Source organism: Rhinolophus sinicus, chromosome 13 (genome assembly GCF_057876585.1).
Source record: "Rhinolophus sinicus isolate RSI-liver-muscle chromosome 13, RSI-T2T, whole genome shotgun sequence".
In the NCBI taxonomy this organism is placed as follows: domain Eukaryota; kingdom Metazoa; phylum Chordata; class Mammalia; order Chiroptera; family Rhinolophidae; genus Rhinolophus; species Rhinolophus sinicus.
In genome coordinates, this window is record NC_142513.1 from 17,175,752 (window position 1) to 17,196,889 (window position 21,138).

The 21,138-nt window shown below is 38.5% G+C and overlaps 1 protein-coding gene across 1 annotated transcript in view; it reads right to left on the reverse strand.

Moving 5' to 3' along the window:
- DHX35 (DEAH-box helicase 35) overlaps positions 1-21,138 on the reverse strand; it is a 70,038-nt gene that overhangs the window by 40,560 nt on the left and 8,340 nt on the right. Inside the window, exons 3-8 of the mRNA XM_019749108.3 lie at positions 19,499-19,591; positions 12,162-12,239; positions 7,085-7,189; positions 5,255-5,316; positions 4,357-4,426; positions 1,652-1,711 (exon numbers count right to left, since the gene is read on the reverse strand). Of these exons, the coding sequence (XP_019604667.2) occupies positions 1,652-1,711; positions 4,357-4,426; positions 5,255-5,316; positions 7,085-7,189; positions 12,162-12,239; positions 19,499-19,591 (468 nt within the window). The remainder of the gene's footprint in view (positions 1-1,651; positions 1,712-4,356; positions 4,427-5,254; positions 5,317-7,084; positions 7,190-12,161; positions 12,240-19,498; positions 19,592-21,138) is intronic.

A 21,138-nucleotide genomic window follows, 5' to 3' on the forward strand; every position in this document is an offset into this window, starting at 1 on the left:
CCAAGTCATTGCCATAACCACACACCCTCCCAGGGCACCCAACCAGGTGCCAGAGTTTCTCCTCCTTCGGTTGGCCTACAAGGCCTTCTTCCATCATCTGACCCCTACCAAACTTTCCATTTTAATCCCCCATTTTTTCCTATTCAATCAAAATTCATTCAACCCAAAGCACCTACTCTGTGCCAGACACTATTTTTGGTGAAAGGGATAAAATAATGAGGAAGACAAAATCCCACTCTTCATGGAGCTTATTTTTAGTGATGGGTGACACACAATAAGCAAACACTTGGATATGCACATAATGTGAGGTAGCGAAAAGTACTAAACAGAACAAAATCAGCAGAGTAAGAGGATGGACAGCAGCAGGGGCACTATTTTAGACAGAGTGGTCAAGGCCTCAGGAAAGAGAGTATTTGATCAAGATCGGAACAAAATGAGGGTAGAGCATGAGAACGTCTAAGGGAAGTACAGTCTAGAAAGAGGGCCCCCCGAGAGCAGAAGCATGCTTAGGTTTTTCTGAGGAACAGCAAGGGGCCCAGTGAGGCTGGAGTGTAGGGAGCACTGCAGAAAGAGGAAGCCAGGGGCAGATGGCCCCCTGTAGGGCCCTATAGGTAAGGCAGGCTTCCACCTTACAGTGATTCCCAGCTCCTTACACACAGGGTTGCGCACCTCTGTGTTCTCTGCATGTCCCATCCCTGCCCAGCCGGGCAAACTTCTGTGCATCTTTCAAATCCAACTGGGATGTCTGTCTTCTGTGAGAGCTTCTGGACGCCAGCCAGCTAGAGTTAAGAACTCGTTCCTTGGCTACCTCAGCACCTTGAACAACATACTGAACTATAAACACACACACACACACGTATATATATACATATATACACACACACACATATACATATGTGTGTGTGTATATATATATATACACACATACATATATATGTACGTATATACATATAATATAGAGGGTTCCAAAAAAAATGTATCCTTCCTTTAAAGAAAGGAAAAAACTGTATTAAAATTGTAATACTCAACAAATAGTCACGTTTGACTTCTGCAATTACACAAGGTGCTCAAAGAGGTTACCATCAGCATCCAGACACTTCTGATTATGGCGAACTACTGCTACATAGATAACGGCTCTTAAAATGTGTATACATTTTTTTGGTACCCTCTCTAGATCAAGTGGTCAAAATTATTTGTTGTGTTGAACTGCTATTTGAACTAAATTATGAGTTAAGAGAGAAAAATAATATAAATTTAGCCATAAAAATTATAACATGGAAATTATTACACATACAGGGAAAACTTCAATGTAAAAAAACTAAATATAAACACTATAATCTAAATAAATGCCAGAAATATAGCCTCATACTTAAAAAAGTAACAAAAAGTTGTGAGAAGAGAAACACAGTATATACAGAAACAAGACAAGTAGGTATGTAACTATGAACTCAATTAATTACAGGTTAATTTCCACCCACAGGCTGAAAAGGAGTATCCTCTGATCCTATGGAATCTAGGTCATCAGATGTCTCCATAAGGAAGGTGGGCCATTCTGCCAAAGATAAGCTCCTGCTACAAATAACTTCCCATGGATATGCCCAATTATTCCAGTGCTTACAGTGGGCAGGGGGTGAGGGGAAAATGTTCTTACCTCTGCATCCAGAGTGGCTGAAGCCACAATCAATCGAAGATCCCCCCGCTTTTTCTGAATCTAAAAAAGAAGGCATCAGGAAACAATCATAGCAGTGCAATATTTATGGATGAAATCTGATATATGAAATTTATTTCATAATAATTCAGTGTATTCTTTGGATGAGGGAGAGCTTACAGATGAAACAAGACTGACCACAAGTTGATAACTGTTAAAATCATAGGTTAAAAGGGGGTTCATCATGCTATTCTTTCTAATTGTATAAACGTATAAAATTTCCAAAATAAAAAGCTAAAAAACAAATGTTATAGAAAGTATAAAGGAGCTTTAAGACGTGAATTTGAATTTACCGAATTCAAAAGTAAAACCATTTTTTCATGACGTATTACTCTGCCATTAAAAAAAGGAATGAAATCTTACCATTTACAACAACATGGATGGACCTGGAGGATATTATGCTGAGTGAAATAAGTCAGACAGAGAAAGACAAATACCATATGATCTCACTTATATGTGGAATCTAAAGAACAGAATAAATGAACAAACAAAACAGAAATAGACTCATAGATACAGAGAACAAACTGATGGTTGCTAGATGGGAGGGGGCTTGGGGAATAGGTGAGAAAGGTGACGGATTAGGAAGTACAAGTACATGGTCACAGGGGATGTGAAATAGTGTGGGGAATAGCCAATAATGTAAAAACTATGTATGGTGTCAGATGCGCACTAGACTTATTGGGGGGATCACTGCATAAATTATATAAATGCCTAACCACTGCGCTGTATACCTGAAACTAATATAAAATTATATATATAAAATTGTATATACACACACACACACACACACACACACACACACACACACACACATATAGTCACAGGATATAAAATACAGCATAGGGAATACAGTCAATGGTATTATAATAGCTATGTACGGTGTCAGATGGGTAACAGACCTGTTGGGGTTATCACTTTATGAGGGGTATAAATGTCTAATCATTATCCTGAAACTAATAATAATAATAATAATAATAAAGTTTTTTTCCTGACACCTGGGTCTCTGGATAGTCAGAATCTACGTACACATCTATACAGTTAAAGTATAAAAAAGGACTTTAAAAGCAAACAAACAATAAACAATAACACCAAGAAATGTGGGTAAAAGATATTAACAGTCATTCAAAGAAACAGATAATCAACAGGCATAGGAGAAATGATCAAACAAATTACAGCAAAAATATGTAATAGCAATGAGATTATTCTTTCATCTATTATATTGGCAAGGATCTATTTTTCAGTGTTGGCAAAGATTCAGTGAAATAAGCCCTCTAATTATATTGTTCCTAAGAAGGTAATAGAAGCCCTCATAAATATCAAAAAGGCCAAGGAAGAAAATAATACTCCAAATAACAATAGCAGCTAACAAATACTAATTTCTGTACTATTCCAGGGTCTCTGAGTATAGTTGTGCAGTGTGCGCACTGCACAAAGATGCCAGGCAGAGGAGGCTGGGGCATGTGAAATCCAGCCCACCCTCCCCTCACCTAGCTCTGGACATTTTCCCAGTGGGGGCATCTTTTTCTAATTTGCACAAAGGTACCTCATAGTCTATTTGTGACCGCGTGCCAGGCGCCATCCTAAGAATTTTACACTGTCTTACTTAAGCCTCACAACAAATTATGATATAGAGCAGCTCTGTGAAGAAAACCGTCTTCAGTATAGAGAGGTTCTGTCCGATGCAGTAGCCATTAGGCACACATAGATACACAGCCTTTGAAATACAGCCAGTAGGACTGAGGAACTGAGTTTTTTGTTTTATTATATTTTAATTAATTTAAATCTAAGGTGGTTAGTGGCTATTATATAGGAGCGTATACCAGCATAGATACAGATACTTCTATTATCCCCATTTTAGAGATGAGTAAACTCAGCAGCCAGCATTTGAACCCAGGCAGTCTGACCCGGAATCCATGTTCTTAATCTCTCTGCTCTATCACCTTTCTCTAGACTCCTGGGATTGGGAATTGATCCAAAGAAAACAATCAGAAAATACAGGAAGGGAGGAGAGGATGGAGGTAGGGTGAAACAAGACCGGCCACGAGTTGTAATTGTTGAAGCCAGATGATGGGCACATGGGTCATTAAACCTTCTCTCAACTCTGGGGTATGTTTGAAATCTTCTGTAATAAAAAGTTAAACAAAAAAAAAGAGAGAGAGAGAGAGAGAGAAAGAAAAGAAACAGAAATGCAACAGATTTACTTACCATGGTGCTCACTGAGACATTATTTAAAATACTTCAAATCTGGAAGCCATACAAATGCCTAACAATAAGGGCAGGGTCAAATACTTTACGGTAGAGATACGTGATTACATAGCCATTAAAAATAATGTCTTCAAAGAATATTTAAGGACACAGAAAAATGATCTTGATGTAATATTAAGAGAAATGTGCAATATACAAATGAGCACACAGAATCCAATCCCTATGCCAACAGAGACGCATCTGACACATGCAAACAGAAACATAGAAAAATGAAGAGAAGGAAACACATCAACATTTTGCTAGTGATTTTCTCCGGGTAGGATTAGGGACGGTTTAAATTATTTTTTCTTCATATTTGGTTGGATTTTCCAAATCGCTACAATTATTTTCGTAATCAGGCAACCACACAAAACAAAAACCAAAGTCTGGCAGCAGAGTCATACCTTTTTCAGCAAGCCAATGGCAATGTCTGTGTACAGGGTCCTCTCGTGGGCTTCGTCCAGCATGATGGCACTGAGAACCAGATGGAGGAGCTCCGTGAACATCCAAACAACCACCCGCATAACCCCACCCGCATCACCAAAGGGATTTCGGGGTGTTCAGCCCCCACGCATTCACTTTGTATCAAAATGAAGTCAAGAAACTCCTCTTAGACAAGGAGGTAACACTTCAACTAATAAAAATGGTGAGATCAACATATCTTGGTGAAGAAAATGGTACGTTTATTGCTATCTTGAAGATTTTTACCACCCACATTGGATTCCCTAAGATCTAATACCTGAGTATTACAATGTAAGAAAAGCATAGAGCACATAAGTAGAACAACAGCCAACCACTTAAAGATTGGGAAGCTGCAGAAAACACCACAAAGAGGCACACGATCACACTGGGGTGCATGGGTACCAGGGAGTCAAACGTGACATCCTTTTCCAGAGACCACGGAGCCTGGGTGGGACAATTTTAACACTGCGAGTAATGGACGAAGACACACCAGGAAGGAGAAAGTGTAAATATTATTTGGACTCTGCACATTACATTCAACAAAATGCTGCCCCCTTCTGTGATGCGACTCTGCGGTCACCATCCAACCTGGGGTATAACAGAGGCAAGATAAATAGGATAAGGCAACAGACTGTTCAAATAACAGCCGGGATTTTCATTTGCCCTGTTTTGATTGTCTGTAAATGGAGAAACACATCCAGGGTTGACAGAGCCAAGGTAGGGAGGAAAGCGTTGGGGTGGCTAAACACAGATGTGAACCCCGGTTATTAACACAGCTCCTTCGCAATCTACTTGTGTACTTTTGAAACTTTAGGAAAGTTATAGGAAAAACACATTTACCTATATTTTGTTAACAGAGGATCAACCATCATCTCCCTGACCAACATTCCATCTGTCAGAAACTAAAAAACAAAAACAAAAAAGTTTTAGAAATAATTCATTTTACACTGTACATGATTTTTTTTTAAGTTCAAGTTCAACTAGACAACCTCTTCACCAGCATGTGTACAATACAATTCCCACAAAGGACTATGAGGAAATGCCCCCAACATTTTAGTTATGAAACAATGGAACTGCTCCGAAACAAGACTTCAAACCCAGGACCCTCAGCTGGGGTCAGCAATTGTTTTAGCAGAATGTCACCTGCATTTACTATGTGAATGACAGCTAAGTCCCTAAAACTATGGACTTGAAGCTCTTGAGGTGATTAACCTCCACTTCCCCGATATTATTTTAGGGAAGCTGACAGCGGCTGTGGTGTCGGACTACTGGGAGTTCAGGCCCTGGCTCTCTGTCTTACCAGCTGTGTGAACCTTGGGCAACTTACTAACCCTCACTGGTTGAACCTGATTCCTCACTGGTGAAATGGAAATAATAAAAGCCTCTACCTCAGAGGGTTATTGTGAGAAGTAAGTGAGCTAGTACATGGAAAGTGTTTCGTACAGGACCCAGCACACAGCGTTCAAGAATGTCAGCTGTTATCATTTAAGATGAATGAAGGTTTATAAGATGCTTTAGAAACATGTAGCAACAACCAGATGTTGTCACGCTCACCCCGAAACAATTCAGTACTTTAACAAGGCTAAACATCTCCCTCACATGCTGTATCTTAGCGTTTTTACTTATTGTTTATAAGAGCAGGCTGCATTCCCATCACATTTTTCTTGGATCTGGTACCAGCTGCAACAGAGACACAACTGGAAGGAAGGGGAGAAACTGCCACCAATGACAGACCACCGGTGGAGAAGTGAGCACCTTAAAGTTGTGACCAAATGGAATACAAAAGCTTTTCATGAAAGATTTAAAAATAATCATTTGGTTATATAATCCACTGAAATTCATCTAAAAATTAGCTAGTCTCAATATATGTGATGATACAGAAAAATATGCTCTTTACCTAGTAAAATGAATGTCAAAAGTAAATGAATGTCAAAATTCAGATATCTGGAAAATAAGGTCCCCATTTTTACAAATCACTATTTTCAATTTTCCTCTACACAAATTGAGGCAACTGAGAGTCCAATAACCAATTTTCATTTCACAGAGCATTTCCGTTGCTTTAGAACACTATTTGATTAGACTGATTCCAGCACAGTGGTACCGGGAGACATTCTGTTGAGTTGACTGTACACTGATTGCTGATTATTTTAATGTTAGTAACTAGTTCAAAGAACACGCATGTAAAATCTATCATCATGTAAAAATAAGAAAGTTCTAACTTGTAAAAATAACATTTCTAAATTCTACACTTTACCAATTTATACTACTTTGTCCCTGTTTTCAGCCCTTTTACAGGCAAGTTTCTATATTTAGACAGCTATGTGGCTCAGTGGTAAAATAATAAAACACACAAAAGGCAAGACAGCTTTGAGCTCCAGTTCTATCACCGATGGGCACATATAATGTTCAGGCAAGACATTCAACCGCCCAGTTCCTCACCCTCTTCAGCTATAGAACCAAGAGCTTGACCTAACTTTCAAGGTCCTTTCAGGGCTAAGAGTCAAGCCTCTGCACCTCCCAGAAGACTGAACTCTCCGGGGTCCGGGGTGATTCCCTGCACTTTCTGCCACGGTAGCAGTGTCCCGTCAGCAGTGATGCTGCAGGTTTTTAATTCCCCCCAAATAATCTTCTTCCTTATTTGCAACAGGAAAAGCAGCTTGAGCACGTCACCTTAATTCTTGTAGCCAGCGGGTCTGTACAGTCGTCAAAGCGGATGCAATAGCCCACCTCATGGCCCAGCACCGCACCCCTTTCATCAGCTACTCTCCCTGCAACCTTTGGAAAGAAAGATCATGCTGAAAATAGAGACATAGAAATTACTGCACAGAGCACACACTATGGAAAATCTAAAGGTCATTTATTTTTTTTTAAAATAGTATGTGAACACAGTGGAAAATGAAAAGGGGCAGGTTGTTAGAGAACAAGTGTGACAACCTTTGCGATTTATTAACTTTATAAATCTCACCTCATTCCATCCATCAACTTGAGGCAACTTATAAGAACATACTCAATAAAAACAGAATCACACAAAGATGTTACAGATCAGGATCAAAGAAATGACAGATAGAATTCAAAAGACCAAGGCCAATGAGACAATTTTTAAGACATAGATATGCCAAAGTTATTTAAGTTGAGCTACAAATTCAGCGCTACATTTCCTGGTGGCCAAAGCAAAGAGGGAAGCAGAAGAGATGACAAGATTCACTCTGTCCCTAAAGCCTTCTTTGGCACACCAACGGAAGACAACGTGTCACGTCTTCAGGCCTTGAAATGAGGACCTTCCACTGGACCATGAAGGCAGGAGAACAGGAATGATCATATTCAATACTGGACCAAGTGCATTTTCTCTTTGGAGAAAAGAATAATGTTTCCAGAGCAAGATAATCTAAAACAATTTACAACAGTCTCCCAGCTACCAAAACTACTAAAAGAGGAAATAAAGACAAGAATGCAGATTAAAAAGTAAAAATGGGAGATGAGCAGATGAGATTAACAAAGGATTCAAGTTTACACAACGAAGCAAAAGTAGAAAACAAAATAATAATATAACTATAAAAATGGAAGCGCAATAATGCATATTCATTTACTTTAAAAGAAAATAAAGGGTGTAAGAGTCATTACATAAACCACCTAACTAAAAAGAACCAAAGGAAGCAGTAGTGTAGAGGTTTCCTGGGGACCTGGCACACCCACCCCAGCATGAGGCAACTTCCCCGTGCAGTGGGAGTCCTGGGTTTGGAATGTGGGCTGGCACAGAGGAGTCCTGAAGCAGTTCACTGCTACAGCCACTGGGCCACAGCAGCCCTGGCTCAGGAACCCAGAGGCTCCCTGCACACAGCTCTTCAAGCCAACCCCCACCTCACCCCACCCCACCCCCCGGAGTTATCTGGCCATCAGTGTTTAAGAAACTGAACAGCAGATGAGGAGCAGAAGTGGCTCTGCCTAAGAACCTGAAGTTACAGATCTGAGCGGCCCAAACAGCATCAATCGCCCAGCAGCTGGGCTACACCATGCCGTCTTTCAAAACATCTTATGAAACCTGAAATTCATCCTACACTGTCCTAACTCTGCAGGTTATATTTCCCAACAAGCAGTATCGCACAGAGACAGTTTTGTTATGGTTATTTCAATTTCAACGCCGACGATCGTTATACTATAAATCTCAGAAAATGGTACAAACAGGGAAAGTGTGCATAGAAATACTAGTTGGTGGGGAAAATAGGCTTACAAGAATGAGCATAAATGAACCAAGCCTCTCCATACAAATATAATCATTTTATCAGTCTATATGGTAAAAACCAAACATATTTAGTTCTATTATTTCACTATTATATATTTGCTACTAAAAGTATGTGTTTTATTGCCAAACTCTTTTTTAGAAGTTTTATTTATGATCATAGCACTTGATATTTGAAAGGTCATATTCTATTGGCTTTTTAATAGATTTCTTTTTACCTCTATTGATTCAGTTCTAATAACTTCATCAATTGGACTGGATAAATATTATCTTTTTGACAGGAGCAAATAAATAAAGGGAAAGGAAACTAAAAAGAAAAAGAAAAACCAATCGCTGAGCACCTATTACCTGCAGGTACTGTGTTCCATGCTTTTATAAATTGTTATCTCATAACTGCACACAGCCCATGACGGGCGGCAAGATACCCTCCTTTTCAGAGAGAAACTGCAATAAAACAGGCTCAGAGCCTGTTCAGAATCACAGCTCAAGGCAGGGCCTGGCCTCGAAGCCAAACCAAGACCACATGAACCCAATGACCACATTCATTAGTAACTGCTTATGCAATCTATTCTTAGGCTCTGAGACTTTTCAGATTTCAGTCTGTACACAAAGTACTTTTTGAGATGTAGCATTTCAAACCCGACAGCTCTATTAATACTACAGTTAATTTATACACGTTTTGTTCTTTCCAGAGTTAAGCATGTGGCTTCATGGAAATTATGTCTACAAATCTGGAGGTAAAATGCAAGCTGACTGAGAGCTGGGATTCCAAACCACAAATAGGAAAAATTGCTCTAGTTGAGCCCCTCTTGTAATGCAAAAGGTTACATACTTTCCAAACTGTTATCTCCATTCTTACACACACATCTAAGACTTGGAAAGTGTTTATCAGTGATGTCTAACTTGAAGGCGATTAGAAAATGAACTGTGGGAAAAAGGAAGACACAATAATTAAAACTCAGTCCAGAGCAAAAATAACTCTGGGAAATAGAATAAATTTCTTGTCTGTGTAAAGATAGAAAAGCGAAGGCATTTTTGCCCCCACTTCCCTCTCTCAGAACTGATTTGAAATAAAACATATTATCAACTAAAACCTCCATCTTCAATGAAAGGAGGAGACACACGGGAGCCCAAACCAAAAACCAGGAAGGACAGCTGCCAAATAGGCTGAGGCCTGAATCTGGAAGAGCAGCCCCTCTTCCTCACACTCAGAGCGGCTGCGGACTTCCCCTCCGGTAAGAGCTACCCACCCCTCGGAGGCATGGCTGACAATCCTCGTATTAGGAAGACAGGCAGCAGCAGTGCTCAGGCCCAGGAGACACAGGAAATGTCTCAATGGGGGACCCACTTTGAAAGCAAAGAATCTCAAGGAAGGGGAAGTTGAGGGAGAAGAGCAGACGGTCAGGAGCAAGCAGCAAATCCCAAATCAGGAAGCCCAGAGAATTTTATAGTGAGCCATAACAGTACCTCTCAAATCACCAAGCAGTGTACTGCCAGATCCTCACCCTCATCCCCCCACAAAGGAAGAGAAGCGATTTGGTGAGAGGCTGTGCATTCTCCGGACCAGATCGGTACAACCTCACAATTCTGCAGCCATGAGAAGGACTAACATAAGCCCGCTACATTAAAGCCGACTACGAAAGAAAGAAAACTGGGAACATGAGCAAAACAGGCAGCTTAAAAAGAAACTTTAAAAGTATTATCCAAAGAAACAGGAGAATTCAAAGAAATCCAATTGCCAAGAAATCACGAGATTCGGCTGAAAACAGCTAAAGGAAGAGACGCAAAGTCAAACAAGAGTCGAGGAGAAACAAGGTCTCAAACGTACAGAGATGAGAAGCCAGCCTGCGGATGTCCTCCAAATCTCCCAGTCTGGACATGAAAGACGCTAGAGGTGCTTTCCAAAAATTTGAGAACAATCCCTAAAGTGAATATAATGCTATAAATGGCCAGTTACAAAATTAAAGGAACTTTTCCACAGTGTCCATAAGAAAAAGCAAATCTGAATCAACCAGGCAGGAGTAACACTGAAATACTATTCTACTCTCTCTCTAGAAAAATAGCAGAAAATCATTGTCATGTGAAGAGGTGATCAATGGAAAGGCAGCCAAAAATTGCAGGAAAAAAGATTTACAGAAAGGTGTCAGCAGTTAATTAATAAAAGCACAATGTTATTTTTCTGGATTTTAAAAAAATGTCGGTAGTATTATTGGCTTTTAAAATGTATAATGTATTATAATATCTCCTCCCATTCTAAATACTCACTTCTCTATCTATTAAAGAAAAAGAAAAACATTCAAACAAGTGATTATGAGACCCAGGTAGAGATAAAAGGGAACTAAAACAGAATAAATTTGACTAAAAATGATCATGAACATTGTGGATAGGCTTGAAGAAATCTCACAAAACAAACTGGAAAAGAATAGATGATTTTAGAGATGATAATAAATACTAAAAACAGACAAAGGAAACCTAATATACACTTAATTGGTGTTCTTAGAAAAAGTGAATAAAATAAATGGAACAGAAAAGTATGCCACGATATAACAGAAGAAAACCTATCTGATATAGAGAGATTTGAACCTGAATATTAAGAGTTCTTTCATATTTAAGAAAAAATGAGACCGAACAACCAGCATCAAGATATAACCTGGTGCAAAAATAACCTTACAAGTACTCAAGCAGAAAAATTAATAAAGAGTAATGAGCAATTCAAGATTGGCAAACCATGGAAATAATTAATGACAAACATTAAAACTATTTAAACTAGAATTAAAGTTAAATACCTATGGGAGTTATGATTACAGAAAAGAACATAAATTTATAAATCTTGAAATAAAAATTATAGAACTGCATCTACAACAAATGGAGGGAGGAAAAACGTGGAAAGAATAAATGTGCTAGTTTAGTCTTATAATAGGAAACTAGCTATAACATAAATTCAAAAATAAGTAACATCCTAAAGTTTTTTGTGGTCTTTATTCTTAGTTTTCAAGCTTTAATAAATTATCTTGTGGTAAATAAGTATTTACCTGAAGTTCAGTAACTACTCCTATTCTATTTCACTTGTTTTTTCTTTTATTCAATTCAACAAAAAGAAAATATGTATCTATGATCCCATTTTTATAAAAAAACTGTTTCTATCCATCCAACCAACCATTCATCTTTATGTGAACATACAAGAGAAATTTGAAATAATGTTCACAAATGTTTGCAATGTTTTTGAAGGATGGTGAGGTCTGGGTTTTTCATCTTTTGTTTTGTTTTGACTTCCTCTGTATTTTATTACTACTTAAAAATTCATAATATATGGATATCAATTTTATAAAAATAACTAGATCATAGTTCTTTTTAAACTGAAGAATTAAACTCTTAAGGAGCAACATCATATTCATTTGGAACTTTTAGGAAAAAAAAAAAAATTAAGTCACTGAAATACAAGACACAGACAGAGCCTTTGCAATACATAAAAAAACAAAAAACAAACAAAACAAAAAAACAGAAACTCACGGTAACAGCAGCCACTCTTCGAGGCTGGGTCACTCCCACAACTCTTCCTTCGGCTGTCCAACCAGCTTCTGCAAGGTACTACAAATAAAATCACGTCTAAGTATACATCCAATATCATTTCTCCAGAAATAATCTCCCCCAAGGTGACCCCACATTGTCTTAAAATCACTGAGAAAAGAAACAACAGATGGTTCTTGTCCCAGCAGACATTTTGGAAATTATTTTGCAAATGAAGAATCTAAGGCTTCTAAATGTTAGGCGATTTGTTTAAATTCACATCAGAGGTGATAATCCAAGGAACCAAGGCATAAATTTAACATTCTGACTCCTCCATCTGATAAAATTTCCATGTACTACAGCCACCTCAAGGAATAAAAAACTATCCAGGGATCACTCCGAACAGTGCTAAATCTATAGAACAAAGAATTTTAAAGTATATATAGAGACATCTCAATATAAATATCAACCATACAAAATATTTAAGCCAGATTAAATAGAAATAATTAATTTTATATACATGTATATATTCCATTAGTTGATATTCGTACACATAAAAATTTGATTGTAAGCATTTATCTGACTTATGTATTCATTTGATTATATGCATTTGTAAAAATCCAAAATGGATAACAGTGTTTATCAGAGTTATGGATTTTCATAACGTCTAACTTGTTTTACAATGAATATATATTATTTCTACAATAGGAAAAAAATTTTTAAATGTTGGTACATGTGTTATTTGCTCATTTGTTTAAAAGAACTAAAGGAAGGATAGGTCAGAAACTAAATAGAATAGTCGTCTATGGAGAATCAGTAGAAAAGGGATGGGGAGAAGGGAGAAATGGAAACAGGGCAGCAGGGACGAAGAGGGACAATGCTTTGAGTAAATCTTTCTGTGTAGCTCTAACTCTTAGAACCACAGTCATGTTTCACATACTTTTCAAATACCCCAAAAATGAACAAAACCAACCAGGATGTGGATGGAAATCAAAAGGAAATACCAACACTAACAAATGACCCTGTCTGTATTACAAATGAAGAGCATGGTCACACTGAAGAGGGCAGAAAAGACAAGAACAAACCTAAATAACTGGAAAACCATACCTTGACTGGATGCTGTAAAGCTAAAGACAGAAAGAACTGGACATAAATGCTGGGATCTAGTGAATCAGTGTTAGTAAATGTTGTAATCGAGTTAGTAAATGTTAGTGAATGCGGTAATGTAGTTAGTAAATATTAGTTAATACCCAAAGGTATGGGTTAGCAATTCTAAAACTATTTTATGTGTATACTAGAATTTAACAAATAAGTAAATTTATTGTAGATAATAGGATCTGAGTTTCTGACTGTTGGAGAAAAGGTACAGAGGAGGAAATGCAAAAATGAGCCCTATGGTATTGAATTGGAATCAAAAGTATGAGCATAAATTCATGGTGTGTGTGTGTATATATATATATATATATATACATATATATACACATATATAGTCTGACAATTAAGTTCGCGAACTTGTTGCAATGCTGTTGCTAACCTTTTTTTGATATCAGAGGGATTATGAATTTGTACCAACTGGACAAACAGTTAACCAAGTTTACTATTTGGAAGTGCTGAAAACGTTGCATGAAAAATTTAGACGACCTGAACTTTTCGCCAACAATTCATGGCTCTTGCATTACGACAATGCACCAGCTCACACAGCACTGTCTGTGAGGGAGTTTTTAGCCACTAAACAAATAACTATATTGGAACACCCTCCCTACTCTCCTTACCTGGCCCCCAATGACTTCTTTCTTTACCCAAAGATAAAGGAAATATTGAAAGGAAGTCATTTTGATGACATTCAGGACATCAAGAGTAATACAACAACAGCTCTGATGGCCATTCCAGAAAAAGAGTTCCAAAATTGCTTCGAAGGGTGGACTAGGCGCTGGCATCGGTACATACCGTGTTTCCGTGAAAATAAGACCTAGCCGAATCATCAGGCCTAATGCGTCTTTTGGAGCAAAAATTAATGTAAAACCCGGTCTTATATTAATATAAGACCTGGTCTTATAATATAATATAATATAATATAATATAATATAATATAATATAATATAATATAATACAATATAATATAATTTAATACCGGGTCTTGTATTAATTTTTGCTCCAAAACATGCATTAGAGTTGATGGTCCGGCTAGGTCTTATTTTCGGGGAAACACAGTAGCTTCCCAAGGGGAGTACTTCAAAGGTGACGGTAATGATATTCAGCAATGAGGTATGTAGCACTTTTTCTAGGCTGAATTTGTGAACTTAATTGTCTGACATCAGTATGTTATATACATATATATGTATATGTACACACACACACACACACACACAAAACAAATATCCCTGAATCCATACTGATATACATAAATAATTGAATAAATAAACGAGAGAGAAAAGACAGTTCTTCATTACAGAAGATTCCATTTACTAAAGGTAGAAGGAAAAAGGAAAAGAGAAAATCATCCCTCGGCAAACACTTGAGTAATTGCTGCAGAGACGATCCATTGAGGGATGCCACAATTAGGCAAAAGTTTGAAGAGAAGCAGAGTATTTGCAGTCTGATAATATCTCCCCCAAGATATTTATCAACTACGAAGGGAAAGGTAGTAAATTTCTAGGCAAAACCTGGCACCTTAACCAAGTGATCAAGATTAATCTCACCAGTGATAAGGCCCGGACATCGCAAAACATCTTGTGACAGGAGGCACAAGGAAACATCATTTCTGTGGTATTCTTTCCCAAAATGCATACGCTCATTCTAATGATGAGAAAACATCACACAAACCCAAACTGAGAGGGACACTGTATACAATAAAGCCCAGTACTTTTCAAAAATGTCAAGGCCATTGAAAGATGGAGAAAGACCGAGAAGCTCTCATAGACAGGAGAGGACTGCAGAGAAATGACAACGAGATGCAATGTAGGGTCCTGGATCCCAGTGCTGAAGAATATTAGTGGGAGCACTGATGAGATTTAAGCAAGATCTGTAGTCTGGCTACTACGTAATACGGTACGAATGGCAACGGCCTGCCTTCCATGACTGTCCTAGGTGGTGTGAGGGTACCAGGGAACTCTCTTAGTTTTGCAGCTTTCCTGTTAGTGTAAAATTAGCCCAAATAATATTAGAAAATGACTATAAAGCACAAAGTGTTTTACTATGTAGCTGTTTTTGTGATTAAAAACTATAAAGTTTCTCTCTCTTGTATTAAATATGTACACAAAACACTACCAACCACCCCAATCAACACAAATGCAAAAACCAAACAAGAATAACAGCTAAGATTCATCGAGGACATTACTAAGCGCCAGGAACTGTGCTGAGCGCCTTTCAGGCACAACCTTATTTAATCGTAACAACAAATTCTACAAGGAAGGTAACAGCATCATCAATTTAGAGAGGAGGGAAAAAAGGAGGTCACATAACTTGTCCAAAGACACAGATAAACACTAAGAGCTGGGATTCAAGCTCAGCATATGAAAGCCTTGCCACGTAAGCAGGACACCATTGTACCATCCAAAGTAACACACGCAAACTCGCAGGCCGTCTCTTAGTAGTAGTGTTAAGCAAAAGAAAAATAATTTCCATAGTAATAAAGCATCGATCCACGAAGCCAGTCTCCTCAGTCCCCCTATGACTGAGCCTTCCGCTGCACGCTTGCGATTGCTGACACATGGAAATCTAAAGATACCGCAGAAGCAGGTGTAGTGGTGACATCACGAGGCAGTGGGATGTCATGGACGGAGATCGCTGAATTCCATTACAGTTCTCCCTACTCTTTTTAAGGGTCATCCAATCTGGTCTTCTAGTTAAAGAGTGGGATTAAGAATAACTCCACAAAAAACGGCTCATAAAAATCGTAGTCAAGTGCAGGGAGCGGGCTGTAAGCTGACTAGGACCTTGCAGCCTGCAAGGTCATCCATGGGAAGCCTTGCCTCAGCATCTTCCCAGAAAGTACAAGATAACACTAATGCAACCACAGACACACAAACTTGCCAATACACAGAACAGAATGTTCTCCTGATACTTGCTTGTTCTGCTAATACTTGCTTGTATAGACAATTGTTCTAAGACTGTATATAAACCATGTATGAAATAAAGACTGTGCCACTGCTCCGCCATCCGCCATTCACAGACTGTGGACCTCCCGATCCCAGCTCTCCTGTCTCTGTGTCTTTTCTTTATCTCCTCACCCTTCCCCCTCAGGCCGAGCCCTCCTGGCTGAGTGGGCCTCAGCAGTCAAGAGCTTATTTTCATAGTCTATTGTTTGGACAGAGCTGTAGGAAAAAATATCATCCAGGTTCCACATACAATTTGTGAAATTTCAGAACTGGCGTTTGGTGCTTCAGCATGCTGTATTTGTCCACGGAAAGATATCATATAAACGTAGCAAAACAGCTGTTGAGGAAATACCTGCTCCATATCCTTGCCATGAGCTCAGCCTTTCCAATTTTCCTGGCCCATAACTCCAATTTAGTTACACAAGAAGTTGAAAACTGTGACTGTCTCAGAGAAGAGGAACTGAGGGGTGAAGAAAAAGAGGAATAATCCTTCTACAGGAGGGGTAGCAGATACCTGGACCAATAACATGATTTTCCATAATGATCTTAGTCATTTTTAGCAGCAAGGCGTAGGAGAGTCGCTTTTTATTATTTATTCCTTTGTGCTTTTCGAATTTGATACCATATGACTGTTTCCCATTCAAAACACACAGTACTTATAAGAAAATACAGTTCCTTAAAAATGATTAAATTCACATGCATAAGCCCTTTGGCCCAGCAACTCCATAACTGCTGCATCTATTCTGTGAGTATATCCACATGTGTACAAAATGATCCACCTGCAAACTGACTCATTGCATCATTGTGATAACACAAAACTGGAAATCCACAACCTAAATATCTATCAACTGGGAACTGGCAAAATAAATTATGCAGAATCTATGCAACTACTAGAATCTGTGCAACTGAAAAAAGAGATCTATACATTAAGTGAAAAAGGACAAGGTACATTAGAGCTGTACAGATGCTACCATTTGTATTTAAAAGAGGGAGAAATATATACATTAATATATTAAAAATACACACACACACACATATTTCTCTATAAATGCAATTTTTAAAAATCCTCTATCCAAGAAACTGGTAACATCAGTTACATGTGCATAAAAGAAGTATCACAAGATAAGGCAGAAGAGAAATCTTTCTCTTTTTATGTCCTTTTGTGTCTTTTAAATTTTAAACCATGTGAACCTATTAAATATTCAAAAATAACTTTAAGTATTTTTAAAAGTCCAAAAACAAAAAAGACTGCCTTTCTTTGCTGTAGGCTGGCAGTTGCGCAGCCTGGCTTCTCAGTCCCTACTCCTCTCTGTCTCCTCCAGGCCATTCTCTCCCTGGACGCAGCCCCGCAGCAGGCCCTCTGTTCCCTGGCAGCCAAGCCTCGCCGGGGGAAATGACCACATCGCTGTGCTGTACTGTATTATGGATCCAAATATCGGCTACCCATCCTTGTGAGAAGATTACATGCGCTGCCTCTCTAGTGCTGGTAGGCCTGGCCACGTGACTTGCTTTGGCCAGTGAAATGTGAGCAGACCTGCCACTTGAGTGAGAAGTTTTAAGAGCCATCTCGTGATTCTGCCATGTCCCACGAGATGCTCAAGTCCCGGGTCAGACCTGCATCCTCATCCCGGGTCCCAGTGATCACGGGAAGCAGCCCACATCTGGGGTCATCAACCCGATGACCACATAGTAGGAGGAAAAGAACACTGTTAAGCCCCTGGGATTTTCAGGTGCTTTGTTACCACAACATAGTCATATTAAGCTGACTAAATAACCGCACGGACTAATTCCAAAACAAACTACAATCGTCTAACCTCGCATGGCCTGTCTTCTACCTCGGTTCTATTTCCCCCCCGCCCATTCCTCTCTATGGTGTCCTCATCTATCAAATGAAGATAATAATAGTAACTGCTTCACAGGGTCATTGAGGACTAAACAGATTAATGTGTTTAAAGTGACCACGTTATGCAGTACTTACTATAATTATTATTTGTTTTCTTAATATTACCATTAATATTATTATTGTTTTTATTATTACTGTCAACTAATAATCTCTCAGTAATTTAACACGGCCCTTCTCCTATGTCCCTCTGTAAGAAGCAAGTAATTTGCCAGGATCTTCATACCATCTCCACATATGTTTTCCCTCCAGGTCACCATTTCTTCTGCTGTCCTTTCTCTATGAGGTCATTCCCTTCTACCTTCCCCTAGATCACCGGGGGAACTTTTAAGAAATACCTATGTCTGGGCCCCATCCTAAACTCATTATTGGGTTGGGCAAAAGAAGCTATGTTATTATTTCTTTATAAAAGTTCAAAACTAGGCAGCTAATCTATGGTGTTGGAAGACAGAATAAGAGTTACCCTGTGTATATGTTTGTGGGGTCGGGAAGAGAGAGAGGGCAGGAGACCACAAGGGGACACAAGAGGTCTTCTGGGTGCTGGTAACACAGGTGTATTCACTTATTAAAGTTTATCAAGCTGCACCATTATGATATTAATACTTTCTGGCACGCATTTTATACTTCAATAAAAATCTATGTTAGAAAGGAAAGAAAAACCTGCGAGGACTCTCATCCCTGACTACTTAAGTATCATTCTTCACCCTCCCAGGCAAGGCTCCTAAGACACACTTTGACATCAGCCTATCTTTCCACCCTTCACCCCATGTGTCCACTAACATTGACCCCCAAACACTTCTCTACCCCGATATCTCTAACCACAATATTCACTGGATTAGAAAATCTTCCCAGCCAGCTCCCCTTGACTGTTCAAGGTCTACTTCAAATATTTCTTTTACAAGGCCTTCCCTGATCCTGCTTTCAACTTTTATTCACATCAGATACCATTTGGCTTGTAAGAGAGGTTTCTTTTATAGCACTGCATAATTCTGTAATAGTCCATTTTTATTTACAACTATAAAAGGTATTCATCTTATCCCGCCTCTTCAACTATGATTGAGGACAGAAACTATGCATTACACCTCTTTGAATGAGTCCTCATTGCTCCTTTCAGAATATGGCTATTCAATTATTATTTTGGAATTATAATAAATTGAAGATGACTGTACTTCAGTACTCATCAAAGAAATTATAAGCCCCAAAAGTTTAATAAAAAATACCTAGTTGGGTTGAACATTTCTCCTGAGAGATCTTAAAAATGCAAATGACAGTAAAGAGAGTTCTCAAGTTACAAAACCCTTCCAATCAAATATAAGTACAAAGACATTTAAACATATACTCACTTGTGGAATCTGCGTGCTTTTCCCGCATCCCGTTTCTCCAACAATCACCACTGTCTGATAGTTTTCTATCAAGTATAATATATGATTCCTTAGCTGAAAAAAATATAACCATATATTGTAAATAGCCACACATTTTCTCAAAAGACCTAAACAAACATATCTAAACATTATGAAATGAGCTGTTTACCAAAGGAAAGTAAATTTTAAAAAGAACTATAAAAATGTAATTCCAAGCCCCAGGTACCGTTGGTATCAGTATAAGCTGATACAATTGCAGTTGAGTATAATAGCTTATCAAAATATATAATGCACATGCCCTTTGATTCAAGATTTTCACTTATAAGATGTTATATTACAGACATACATGTGAACAAAGATATGTAACAAGCATACTCATTGAAGTACCGTTAAAAATGGCCAAAAATTCAAACAGCCTAAATGTTCATCAAGACAGGATTGGTTAAATCAGTTACGAGCATTCCAATAATGGAATAACATGCAGTTGTTAAAAAGAACAAATGTCTATTTGTACTGCTGTGAAATGGTCACGAAGATCTGTTAAGGGACGAAAGCAGGGTGCAAAACAGTGTGAATAATGCACTAGTAATTGTGTTTTTAAAGAAAGGGTAAATACAATAGGCTTGTCTATGTATAAGCCGTCTTTGGGAAAAACAAAACAAGAAACTGAGAACAACCTTATATTGTCTCCAGGGAGGGGAACAGGGTGGCTGGGGAGCAGCCGGGTGAAGAACTTTGAATTTTGTACAACATGCATGTATTACCTACTTCAATTTGTTTCATTGATTAACTCGTAAAATATTTTCCAAAAAAATATTTTACAAAAAAAATATGCTTTCCCCTCTACCTCTAAATCCAAGTTCACAATAAAGCACTCATATGTTACATCGAATATTGCAGCTTTTTTAAAGGAATATTGAGCGTTCCTTTACCCATTCAGTGTGAGCAGCAAACACTGGTTTGGATACAGAAAAGTCACAGATAATTCCCACATCCTATCTACTTAGCTTCAAAATGCACTTGTGTACCCACATCTGATTAGAGACACACCTCTAGAAAGTCATAAAGGCAGTCCATAAATACCTGGTTTGGAATGAAGTAAAAAAACTGCCTAATCCTCCCACTCCGATCACTGCTCAGCTCATCTGATTCCAAACCAGCAATGTGTTTGGTGCAGACTAGAGCCAGGCTGCTGCCTAACGGACTAAATGAGACATTGGCTGTGTTGGGTTTTTTAATTTGGCATTGTTTGGGGTCTAAATCTGTACTTCTCAAATCTTAGTGTGAAAGTCTCTTATATTTGTTTAAAAATGAAGATTCCCAGTCCTACCCTCAGGGTTTCTGATTCAGTAGGGCTAGGGTGGGGCCCAGGAATTTGCATTTCTACAAGCACCCAAAGGAGATTTGGCTGCAGAGGGCCTAATGAATAAATAGTCTAGATGCTTTTTTGTCAGTTGCTTACACTTTGTGCTTTCTACTTCTTGGGTAAGGAAAGGGAAAAAGTTTGAGTTCTTTGCAGGTATTTTGTAAATGGTAGATCCATCCACTGGATGGGTGGGATGGATGGATGGATGGATGGACGGACGGACGGACAGACGAGTGGGTAGATTCAAGGAAAACTT